Source organism: Cygnus atratus, chromosome 11, assembly GCF_013377495.2.
Source record: "Cygnus atratus isolate AKBS03 ecotype Queensland, Australia chromosome 11, CAtr_DNAZoo_HiC_assembly, whole genome shotgun sequence".
NCBI classification, from domain to species: Eukaryota; Metazoa; Chordata; class Aves; order Anseriformes; family Anatidae; genus Cygnus; species Cygnus atratus.
Window position 1 is genome coordinate 16,008,467 of NC_066372.1, and position 13,351 is coordinate 16,021,817.

At 37.9% G+C, this 13,351-nt stretch overlaps 1 protein-coding gene across 1 annotated transcript in view; it reads left to right on the forward strand.

Moving 5' to 3' along the window:
* MCTP2 (multiple C2 and transmembrane domain containing 2) overlaps positions 1-13,351 on the forward strand; it is a 121,054-nt gene that overhangs the window by 49,207 nt on the left and 58,496 nt on the right. Inside the window, exons 11-13 of the mRNA XM_050712992.1 lie at positions 5,955-6,141; positions 6,997-7,090; positions 11,234-11,336. Coding sequence (XP_050568949.1) covers positions 5,955-6,141; positions 6,997-7,090; positions 11,234-11,336 — 384 coding nt within the window. The remainder of the gene's footprint in view (positions 1-5,954; positions 6,142-6,996; positions 7,091-11,233; positions 11,337-13,351) is intronic.

Consider the following 13,351-nt stretch of genomic DNA (forward strand, 5'->3'; position numbering starts at 1 on the left):
TGATTCTTCTTGTCCACTCTGACTTCATCCTATTTTATACAGTAGAAATACAGTCTTGGTTTCCTAGAGGTAACTCTATCTTTCCTCCTGTCGCTGTCCTCCCTTCTTTTGGCTTGCAATGTAGGCATCTAGACCCATCTCCCCAAACTGTCTGCACTGCTGGCTACATACAACAGCACTGAGAACCATTTAATTTACCAGAGCCCTGCTTGGGTTTGTTTATGCTCTATGCACTTGCAGGATCGCTGCCCCAACCTCTAAATTCTTAGGGGCACCGATGCTGTCTGCAGTTGTTTGCATTCTCACCTGGTGGGTGTTTCACAACTTGCTGACTAAATAGCAGCAAATAAGAACACTCTCTTGCTTTAAGTATTCAAATAGTTTGAAACTATTCACTGAAAAGAACAATGCCCTTTGGCTCTACAAATGTTTGTGGTTTTGCAGAGCAGGAAATGCTTTCTGGCTGAATGCTGTTGTTCATCACATGGAGAAGTGGCTGGAGATGAATCTGTTCCTTCCATTCTCACAGTTACTTGTATTACTTCTGATATTTTCTGTTTGGAGTTAAGAAACAGCAACATTTGTGGCTTGCCTCAGTTCTGTCTCCCTGACAATGGAGGAATTTCCTTATTTTTTTTCTTCCACACTTCCTACTGGTTTCAGGCAGGTGGTGTTCAGGGTGGCAGAAAATGGTCAGCAAACTGCTTATTCTATGAACAGTGGTGTTATTAAAGGTTTCAGCAATGGGAGAGCCTCTGCGTATTAGATCTATCTTTAAGGGTTTTTTTTTTTTTTACTGTCAGTGGAGAGAAAATATTGCTGTTGCTGCCTTAAGCACAGTGACTTCACTGTAGCATCACATCAGGAAAAAAGTATACTAGATTTTAAAGAGCAATTGCGAATACAGGTAAGAAATGCATCATAACCAGCCATGTTTGCACAATGCAGAAACTTTTGATACCCAATAAATGATGTTTTTATGAGTGGTTCAAGTGCAGTAATCTGGAAAATGATACTGTAGGAAAAACAGAATTGAGGTGCTGTGTTTGTCTCCATGACTTCCAAGTTGAGTCTTGAAATTTCTGGATTTCACAAGTTCCCTATGAGAAAGATTTAGTAAAATGTCCGTGGGTTATATTCAGTCATTACATATAGCAGTATGCCCCAAAATAATATTCACATATTTTCAAAGAAAAGGCAAAATTTGCTGCGTGTTAACTAATAATTCTGTGGTTAACGTATGGATAGAGTAAAATTTATTATGTTCTCCCAGGGCTGTGTAGGCAGGACTGTGTTGGTTAGACCTTTTTTTAATAAAAAATAAAATAATAAAAAAAATATATATTTTAATATTAAAATGAAGTTGAAGAGATGCACAAGGCAGAGTCATTTTTGATGATCCACATTGCTGAACTTCAGTGGAATAAAGACTTCTGTTAGTTCTATTAGAGTGGGATTTTGTGTAGAATGGATGCTTTAAACCCATTGGAACATGTCTTTTTTTTCTCAGGCATAATTTGTTTTTAAGGTAAAATATTGTTCTTGAAATAGGACCTGAAGCCTATGGAATATATAGAATAAGAAATGTATTGGACCTTTGGTACTAAACACTAACACCTGGGGCATTTGTCTGCTTCTGAATTAGTGAGAAAGCATTCGGTGCGATTTCATGTCACACTTCCCCAATCATGAAATGAACCCTCATTGTCAGTGCACAATGCAATCTAAATTATTACATTCAGCCTACCTACATTGTCCTTATATTTCCAACGGGATCCAATTTTTCTTCCTCACTTAATATACTGCAGCACTGAGTGGTTCAGCTGCCAGTCTGACACTGAGGGGTGGTTGTATTTTGGTGCTGGATGAAATAATCCCTCTATTTAGTCTGCACAGAACTGCTAGTAACATTTGCTGAATGTTTTTTGTGTCCTTTGGGATAAGAGGCATGCTATAAACAGGAGATGATGTTAATGTATATTAATAAACAAAGGTGTTAATGTGTGCAGAATTTGTCGAGGCTTTGTTAAATTGTTTATGCCAAGTTGTTAGCGAGTGTTTCTGCATTAAGAAGTATGTTTTGAAAAAAATTATACTACAGAATGTGGTTCTTTTCTCCACAAATTTACACCAAGAAAGAGCTTTTGCAAAAATCACAAGCCTTAAGACGATGAGCTATGAGGTGGGAGTGTGTCTGGTATCTTTGAGGAATGCCTCTGGTAAATGGTGTCTTTGCAACCAGGAAAAATCTGTTCTAAAGGCCATGCAGTTGGGATTAAGCAGTAAAATCTTTGGTGGCTGGGCCCATACCTTTCATTTAAATTTCACCAAATTTATGTCTAGAATCAGTCAGAATAGGACCATATTGTCTCTCTGACACCTGTGGCATTTGAAAGCCCTTTCCAAATATTAATCTTGGACACATGTTACTGTCTACTGTGATCGTGATTCTGACCTCTTTTGCGAAGGGCTCCAAGAATTCTGGAGGGAAAAAAAAGGCAATGTTTTGTGTAGGTGTTATGATACATACTTATATATGATATATATATATATATGTATATTTAAAGACACGTGCTCATCATAATTTGATGAACTGTGGATTGGGTAATAAAATGTAACTCCATGACTACTGATAAGTGGCTAAGCCCAGCACCTTTTAGTGAAATTTTAACATTTCCTTTCCTGATAAAGTTAAACAGCTAACGCCAAATTTAGTACATACTGTTCTCAGGTAAAATTTGCATCTCTTGAAAATCAATTCCAAAAAGGGGGAAAGAGGTGGGTGGGTGGGGGGAGAATGGGTTTCTCAGTAAGATGAAGGCTGTAAGTCAAAAAGTCAAAAGAACAATCATAAACGAAAACTAAAGTGGTGGTGTAACCCTCTACAGGACTAGAGGTCAATATAGAGGCTTAGACCTCTATATTGATCAAGAAAAGGAAGGAAAGCATTTAATTAATCGTGGTAAGAAAGGTGGTACATTTGTTTTCACAATGTGCTCTTAGCTTACAGACCTGTATCCCCTGTAGATCATGCATATGGCTGTGTGAGAAAGATTATTGAATTTAATATGTAATTCAGGGAAAGTTGTCAACAAGCAGAGCTGTCCTGTCCTGAGATGGGATTGCTATGTTGAGAATTTAACTCAGGAGATCATTTGCATCACCTCAGGTGCAAATAATCTGATAGTTTTGCCCCTTGCATTTAGATCAGGCTCCTTCTGAGAGAAAAATAAGGGATTGTCTCCATTAGTTTTATGCTGTGCCCATCACCATAATTTCTTTCCATTTTCCTGTGGAAAAAAATAAATATCTGAAACATGGTCGATCAGATATAAAACTGAGTAGGTAGGAAAGGAAGAGTTTCTCTTTCAGGAGGATAGGGGGAAATAGTTTTGAAATCATTAGACTCTGTTTAGTAGTGTAGAAGTGCTTGTGTGTAAAGTGCTGAATTTATATAGTAAATTGAATGTCTAATTGTTTTACCAAGATGCATCCTTTACAGTGTGATCAATTACCTTGTTTAACCTACATGAAACAGATTCTTTTTCCTTAAGCCTTTTGCCATTTGCAAGTGCAAATGTGGATTTTCTTTTCAGTTCCTCAAAAGAAAATACAGAGACATACCATCACCTTGAGTGAACACAGATGTTTTAAGGAAGTTAGTTTGCACGGAAATCAGACATGATTTGAGGAAGAAATGCTTATACTCCATCTCCTGCTGCTTTCCCCTCCACATGTGCATCCCTCCTACCCCCACACCCTTATACTCAATCTTTTCTTTGACCTTTGGCTAATGAAATTCTTTGAATAAGTGAAACAATTCCAATTTGCCAAAACAAACTAGAATCATATTTAACTTTGCCTTTGAGATACGGGAAATTTCTGAGGATATCTTCTAGTGAGAGATGCACTGTTGTCTAAAAGAGCTGTCTTTTCTCTCTCTTTCCCCCATGGAAAGTTCTTAACATAAAAAGCAAATGCAGCTTTTCCCAGTTCTACGCTTTGTTGAGTGGGTGGCGTATGAAATGCCGATGTGGGAGATGTGTGTCCAGTGTTGCCAGCTGAACCACAGACCAGCTGGGTGACCCTGAGTTTTCCCCTTTCCTTGATTCAATGTCTTCATCTGTAAAAATAAAAATAAAAAAATGAGATAATGATACATTCCCCTTTTTGCACTGATACCTCAAGTATCAGTAAAACTGCTGCAGTCGGAGGAGCAACTGTGTTAATGCAGCCAAGGTGATGTTGACCTGCGTTGTGAAAGTGATAAGGTCTTTCTCAAATGCTTGCCTTTTTTGTTTGTTGTTTTCCTTTCTGATGTTTCTTTTCTTGTCATATCTTTCTGAAGTGTCTAGGCATAGCAATGAGCTTTAAATGCAACCTCTCATACTTGGAAGCCGCGTTGAGAGGCAGCCTACGTGCTGAGCAGTGTTGGTACTCTTCCTGGTTTGTTTCTCTTTCAAAGCACTTGAAAGCAGTTAATAAGGGTAAACTTGCAACCTGTTGTACGCTCAGCACAGTGAAGAGAAAAGAGCATATTTAAGGCAAAGCCGTCCCTGTTGATTCTGGTCAGAAGCAGCTTACACAAAGAGCTGGGGTTTAATACACAGAGCTCCTGGATGACTTACAAACTCATCAGAGCAATGACTTTTGCTTCATAACATAGCTTGTTGGGTTTTAAGGCTGAAATGTTTTGGGATTTTTTTTTTTTCACCCCCCCTTAGCATTCACAGAAAATAGGCTGTTAAGAAGCGGAAAGCATGCAATTTATAGCAGATGGGTATAAACTGCTCCAGCTCTACTACTGGAATGGGATCAATCAGGAACACTACATGCACCATTTACCCAGACGAAACCCACCTGGGGGAACCCTGTGGAATTTTAGCCTATTAAGACAACACCTTAACAAGTTTAGTTTAAATAAAAACTTGTCGGCAGGCATTAAGCGGAGCGAAAACTCTCTCTCTCCATCATCTGCTTGCCGTCCCTTTGAGAAATGTGACTCCGTTTGCACTGTGGCAACAAAGCTTCTCCTTCTTTTTTTTTCTTTTCATCTGTAACTTTTGTTCAGCTTGTTCTTAAAAGCCAAGCCCCACGGAGGTTCAAAAAAGTTCCACTCCATTTGCTGGACTTCTAAATAGGAGGCATTTAGCCGAGCAAAGTGATTAGACTTTGTGGCATTTAACCGCTCCCTTCACATATAACTGGTTGTATGCTGATCTCTCCTTTAGCCCATCCTTATCTTTTATTATTGTCTCTTCATAAATGTTTCTCTTTTTTGCCTTTTTTTTTTTTTTTAAGTATCGGACTAATGATGCATACTATTTGCTAGGGGTGGGGGGGACTTTTAAGACCATCCTTCCCTTTGGGAAATATAACAGTACACTGAATACGTAGCTCTAGTAAGGCTTGTAAAAGAGATTGGGGCATACAGTATAATGTAGCATAAAATGGAGTATGTGACTTTAAAGAAACTAATCTATTTTAGGCTAATGTTTTAAATTTTGTGTTTGCCCCTTTTCTTTTCCCCCAGGTGAAATAAACCTGCATTTTGAATCCATCACAAAGCACTAGGGTATTTTAGAGGGGAAGTGAGGCAGGCCAGAGTTAAGTTTTCCTACTGTATAACTTGCAGCCCAAACCTTTTACCTCAGCTTTACCACTAGGTGAACCAGAAAGCAAAACTGACAGTAAATACAGTGGAAACTGGCTGATTTGTTTCCTATGTCTAATTTTGAGTTGTTTTTTTTTTTTTGTATTCTCTTGATCTTGAACAAGCAATTCAAATTTTATATACATACACATAAATATTTAAAATGTGGCTTAGCACCACAAAGATTTTGATGCCTGCTTGCTACTGAAATCAATATTAAATGTTTTTTTTATATATTTAATTTAAATTTATTTTTTTCCCAGCTTCTCTTACTCATTAACCCTTGGGAATGTTGTTCTAGGTGCAAAGTTGATGTTACTGCCCTGCCAATAAAGCAGACAAATTGCTTAGAGCTGCCTCTGGAAAAACATCCGGGGTCCCTGCTAATGCTGATTGCTGTTGCTCCATGTACGGGAGTGTCCATCTCTGATCTCTGTGTCTGCCCTTTGGGAGACCCCAGTGAAAGGAAGCAGATTTCACAGCGCTACGTGAGTTTGCATTCCCCCCCCCCCCCCCTTTTATTTTTCCTTTACACTTGAAAGTAGTCAAAACTGCAGCCAAAAAACGAGAGGGGGGAAAAATTGTCCAGTCATAATAACATGTCTCCTACCAGAGAAAACTATTACATGGAGTAGTTATTATGTTTAGAATGACAAGGAGGTTGGCAGGGCTGATAGACTTGAGCAATTTGGCTGCTTGTATTTGTTGAGTTTTAAGCTAAAGCTTTCCTTTGAAAACTTGAATTGTAAAAACTTGCATTGCATTAAGAGATTATCATGGGGAATGAGAGACTGAATATCATGGAGAGAAGAGCAGTTAGCTTTCTTTTCTCTTTTGGGAGGATACGTTCTGGACTTCCAACTTTTGGAGGACTGGCTTATGATGGCTTCCATACTTCAAACCTATAGTGTTAAGCAAGAAGGAAGAAACCTGTCTCTCTATAAAATGGGCAGTGAGATTGAAGCGTAATGAATTTAAACAAGTTGATAATACTTTTGAGAACTCCTGATGGAGTGTGCTACCTTCCCAACCTCTACTAGTTCTTCAGATCTACCTATGTTCTTTTTTTTGTTTGTTTGTTTTAATGGACAGATAATACTTCCATAAACAAGCAGGGCTCATTGCAATCTCCATTATAAAATTAATGTGTAATTTAAGTGAACTGAGAATCTCCTTAGGAGATGCTATCTTAAATTGTCATAAAAACACAGGGTTACTCTGCAGTGAGAGATGCTGCAGAAATATCAATAAATATAAAAATGCAAGTTTCTCAGTAGTTCATCAATTTGTTTCTTACTGAATTAAAAATACACATCCTAAACTAAACGCTTTCTTCTTAACAGTGTATAAAGAACTCCTTTCGGGACATAAAGGATGTTGGCTTCTTACAAGTTAAAGTGTTAAAGGCAGTTGACCTGTTGGCAGCAGATTTTGCAGGTATTCCATTTCTATTTTTCAGCATACGATGCAATAATGTGTTCTGAGTGTTATTTACACTTTGTGCAGTACTGTGAGTTGAACGTAGGAAAGTAAATCTTCTGATCGCTTCTCTGCAGTTTGAAACCCACCCCAAGAAACTGGGGTACCAAATAGTTTTGACTATGACTCACCAAATATGCGGGAAAGGTCCACTGGTTGGAGTTCTGGTTCCCTTTTGGATCTGATCGACATGGTCAGTAACTTAGGATGTCCAGATCAAATTTGTATTATACAGTGGCTCATCTGTGTGCCTACTTTCTGAAATACACAATGAGATAGTTGGAACAGAAGTAAATGTTCCTCTGTAGATGCTGTGAGATTTGATTTACTTCCTGTAAGCCTCATTGCAGAAGCACAGCAAGCTTTAGGCCGCCTGTATTTACACCTAAGGAGGTGTATATCGAATACTGCCATCTGTTTTCTACTGTTTGTTCAAGGAGACTTGGTGGCTGGTGGGCACAGCATGTCACCAGCTTGTGTATGCTGCAGTAGAAATAATATGGTGTCAAATGAAACAAAAACACATTTAGCCCTTGCAACAGGAAAAGGAAAGCTTGGTACAGGTTGTCAAGTCCAGCTCTAGAAAAGTTGCCTGTGTGAGCATGAACTTCTTGTCTGATTTTATCTGTGACAACTGTGCTCTGGGAAATGCCCATGTTGCATTGGTCACTTCTGTATTTTCAAATGACAATATGTAAACTAAGTGACTATGTAAAGTGATGGTGCCTGCACAGGACCATCCTCATGTTTTGTTGGGTGTCTTGTGAGTTTGTGAATAAGGGGAAGAATTTTGGGGGCATCTGACACAATGCTGAGTGTGTGGGTTTGGGTGGCACTGCAGGCTGTCACCTGGTGGGGGCGGGGGGTGGATAAAGAAAGATCCGTATTAATGGGGAAGAGTGTGATGGTTTCTCTGAGAGATCGTTTGAGGCTTCAGTTTGGAATGATCTTCACAGCTTTTACTCCATGAAAAGGATAGTTCTTCCACTGTGCTTTACCTCAGATTGTGCCTAGTCCTGACTGCAATGGACACTAACACCATTTAAAAATACAATTTTATATTGTTTCTCTAGGGAAGAGATAGAGAATTGTTATTTCTCTGTAGCAACTGCCTAGATATTATTATTTTTATCATCTTCTCCAGGATTCTGGAGACCTTTTAATTCCCCTCTATATTTTGCAGCAGCATATAATTCACAGACACAACATTGTGTGTTGTGTATTTGCTGACATAGTCTTTTTGTTTTTTCTTTTCTTTTTAAGATAACTTGTTGAAAAAGGCAGGGAAGATGCTAGAGAGAAAATGCTCTGGTATTCATGCAGACAGTGTAACATAAGAGAACATTGCTCCTAGAATAAGGACCAAGGGATAAAATCCAACATTAACCATGATACTATTTCAGTTTCAATTCACTGCTTAGCCCTGTATAGGAAGAAAAGGTTACTGCAGATACTAGTATTTTTAAAAACTGAAGAACTTGATTTGAAAACAAAAAAACCCTGCCAATAAGTAAAGGTGGCTTGTGCAGATGTTGTATCACAGCAAAGCAGAACTTTTGTCAAATGACAAGGCTAGGGATATCTAGAAATAGGTGCATTTTCAATCCAGACAGTGTTGAGGCAAAGAACGGAGCCTGGGAGTTTGGAAAACTTGACTGATGCTAATGCAGTTGCAGTTGATGCAGTCGATGGATTTGGCCCCCTTTCCCTCATTACTTAAACAGGAGCATGTGGGTGGATAATGAACATTGGAAGACACACACAGGTTCTTGATTCTGCAATTCAAAGACTTTTCATACAGAGTATGTGACACACATTCCTTGTGCATAGCAGAGAATGAAATTCTGCTTAAGTAAAAGGTTACTCAGTCTGTCATTATATTCAAAATAACCCAGGCTTTGAGCCTGATTCATGAAGCAAATGACAAATTGTTTTTCAATGGCAGTGCTGAAAATATCCTAGTATTATGCTGTAATAGACCCACCAAATTGCAAAAGGATGCAGCCATTTTAGGTAAAAATAGCATAATTTCTGATCGTGAAATGAGAGACATAAAGATTAATTATCTGTTCTGAGCCATTCATAAATGATTAGTGCAGCAATTATGGGTTTCCATAATAGAGCCCTCCTAGAGCAGTGCCATATTTCCTGCATTGCCAGGGAGACTGCTCAGATTTATTGTTATTGATAAAAGTAAATTCAAAGTCCAGCTAAAAAGCTGATAAAGGAATAATTGTGGAGACGATAAGAGGTGTGAAGATTTCCAAGGGTTAATAGGGGAGCCATTTGAGCAGGTGGAGTTTCCTCCTTGTCCTGTCCCACAGCAGTCACAAGTCTAGGGTACGTAAACTGCAGACCAGTCATCTCATGAGAAGTGTTATTCCACCTTACAGCTTGTTACTTACTCCCAAAATTAATTTTTAATGGATTTTGGTGTGATTTGGATTTCTGTTGTCAGTTGATACATATTGGCACTACAGATTTTAATTGCAAGTTCTTATCCTACTATTATAATAGCGATCAGAAAACATCGTAGTTTCTGCTTGGATTCTGAACAGTGATTCTGAAAATCCATACTTTAACATTTGATATAAATTTTAGGTGATATTCCATGCAGATATATCAGATATGTAGAAGCTCTTCAGCCACGGCTAGCCCAGGCTGAGTCTTCCATACTTTTATATTCCTAGATAATAGTTTTGTTGACATGAAAATGACTTTCTGCTTTGTTGGATGTTTTCTGTGTACGCATGAGAGTTCTTCTCAAACACTGCATTTGCTCACTGACCAAAAAATAGCATTCAGAATACCAAATTATACAGTGGGATTGTTTTTGGCATATACCAGTTTGCATTTCAAGCAGTTTCTCTGAAGGGCTGCTTATTGGGGAATGGGCATGTAAGCTGAAAAGGAGAAGACAAATAGATTCTAGTAATATACATGTTTTTTAAATTTTACCAATATTGACTAGTTAATACCCACTGTTTGCATACTGAAAAGTTTCCATTTTATTCTATAAACTTCTTATTATGGTAAGAACCTTAAAATGTCTGCATTAATAATACCAAAAATAAAGATGAAGAAAAAGAAACCTTTTGCTTAAATACTGTTTTTTGTCTGCTGTCTAAATCCCTGCATTGCTGACATACTTAGTGGCATACGTGAAAGTTAGGCTGGAGCTGGAGTGTCTGTGTCTGAGTTATGCATGAACACTGAAGTTGAGATTAAATCAGATATTCAGCCAGACACGCTGATAAAAGGAACTCTGTTCATGCTGGAAACTGCTGAGCTGTGTTAAGTTGTGAAAGCTACAAATTCACGTAATGAGAGTTATCAAAAAAAATACATCAGCAAACATGTCTTCATCATAACAGGTTCCATGCTAGCATCCTCCTTTTGAGAGGAAGTTTGTTTTGGTTTTGTGTTTTGTTTGTTTTAAGTACTTTACCTGGTTCACACCTGAATTCTCCAGTTGGTTCTTCAGTAGATGGTGGGTTTTATTTAAGCTGTGATGCTACGTAGGGTATGCATAGCTTCAAGGACTTGCTCACGTTGAACTGACTGAAGAAATGCTGCTGATACAGACACAATGCCATGCTTCTCTTCTCACGGTGTGGGTACTTAATCCTCTGTTCAACTGGAGAAGACTGCAAACTCTAAGCAGAGGATAAAACAACTGTAACTGAAGCCCTGGCACTTACCTGGGTGAGGATGACAGTGCTGCTTTCATAATGTTGTCTGAGTAGTTGTCAACTGGAGCAGATTTTTCTTGTTATAAAGATTTAGAGATTATTCACTGTAAGCTTCATATTTCAAGTATTCAAGTGAAGTCACCTGGATGAATTATAAGGTAAGTGTTACTGTTTCCAGGACTGAAGATGCATTGGTGATATTGTTTAGCAAGTCATTCCAACAGTGGGAGACAATTGCCAATTGTTGTAATGGGTCTTATTTTTATTTGGTTATTAATGGGTCTTATTTTTATTTGGTTTTTCCACACCTCCACAGCCGTACTGCAAAGAAAAAGTATGCATGCTAACTACAACAACTGGTCCACTTTTTTTTTTTTTTTTTTTTAATTTCACTGTGATCTTTTCTTAGGTAAAAGTGATCCTTTCTGTGTATTGGAGCTGGGAAATGACAGTCTTCAAACGCACACTGTTTACAAGAACCTCAACCCAGAGTGGAACAAAGTTTTCACATTGTAAGTGGATTGCTTTTGAAAACACGCTGAAATGCCAAACAGTTAGCAGCTTATCTATAAAAGCTATTGACTTTGGAAAAATACAAAGGTCAAGTTAAGATATGTCATTCTTTCGTAGTCAGAAGAGGATGTTGGAGAAATATCAAATATAACTCAATTAAAGCATTTGCCTTTTACTAGTTCTTGCATGGAGTTTATTAATAGAAGTCATTAAAAGAAGAATTACTGTGATATTTATAGGAAGAATCATGACTAGACATAATGGAGTCGTATCTGGATCTAAGAGATAATATTACAGAAAGTGGAGACCAGATACTCACGCCTACGTTTTCAATAATTTAAAATAAAATGTTTCATTGAAACATGGTAGATTACCTCATTTAATTTGTAAGCAAGCAGAAAATTAGACCTAATGTTGTTCCTGTTATATCTTATGAATTTAAACTAGTCAAAGATTGCTTAACCCAAATAAGAAGCTTAGATTTTAAAGATAATTAAAGGGTGCATTTTTAGGGTGACTTCATTAGTAACAAAAAGTGATAGTTTAGTTATTGGCAGTGAAATTTTTTATCTTCCTTTATGTTGACAAAAGATTTTTGTGAATAACCAAGTGGGATAAACGTCTCCAAGATTATAGTAGTCTGTGGAAAAGAAGGCAAATGTGAGGGTTAGCAATTGATCATTTATGACACTTACACCTGTCCATTGGAAGAACAGTTTGAGAATCACAGATTTCTTGCAAAAGCAACATTCCAAAACACTTAGCTGAATGTGAACGCAATAAAAAGTATCTGATCTCTTTGATTGAAGTACTTTGCTGGATTTCTGTTTAATTCATGCATGCAGCTGAATGCATGTCTCTTGGAGTCCTTTTCTTTCTCTGTCTGTTCTCAAGAAGCTTCCACTCATCATTGTTTATTCTGAGATTGTGCCAACAGATGAGTCTTTTTGGATGTTCAGCCAATAAAATAAACCTATTAAGAATCCAAAATAATTTTTTAAGAAACGATTTGTTTCTATATTTCCTGAGAGTCCCAGAAATGTCAGCTGTGGACTAGCACTAACTTTCTTACTGCTGTTTCATAGCTACTCTAAGCTCCAAATCCACAGAGCCAGGCAGGCGCTCACAACTCTCTTCAGATTTTTGGCTTTTTTTTTTCTTTCATTGAGATCAAACACCTTAAAAGCTGTTGATGATTTAGATTTCTTTAGGAGCAGAGTGGATTGTTCTGAATCCATTTCAGCTGGAGAATTTAGTAACACCAGAGAGCCCTTCCCACCGTATTCAGATTTTCTGCAACACACTTACCTGTATGACACATTTTAAACAGTATTTTATATCACCGGTAGCTGTATTGTGTGGAAAATTGTAATGGCGTGTAGAGGAATATGGGCAGTTGCTGAAGTGAGGGGTTTTGATGTAATTTAATGACAGTGTCTTGTAAACAGTGTGTATCGTGGTAGTTTGGCTGCCACCAGTGGGTCACATTGAAGACCATCCTGCAGCTGCTAGCTGGAAGGACACCCAGGTGACTTTTAGGTCCTGACTCCGCTTCACGAGGAGCCACAACATGGTGTTGCAAGCAGAGGGCCCAGGAGAAAACTGCTCTGAAACAGCCTTCTGGGCAGAATGGCTGCATTTGGTTAAATAACAGACACGCTATATACCACGTGCCTTTTTCTTTAATTCTAGCACATGGGAAAAGGAAAAGAGATAATGAATGCATCTCATAAGTCATCTCTGGTTACCCAGGATTTTTCAGGCACGCATATAACTTTTCTCAAATGAGACTCTGATTTATTAAGTCTGATAAATGCTCAGGATTGAGTGCCTGCTGCAACATTGGTCAAGCGTTTGCACTGAATGGAACACAAATATTGTACGTTTGGCCTTTAATTAGGGTTGTTAGATTTTCTTAATTGGTTTTGCTAGTATGTTAAAAGGAAAATAATAGCTCAAGTCAAATGAAATTATGTAAGGTTTGTTTCATGGATTATTTTTCTTGTATACTTAC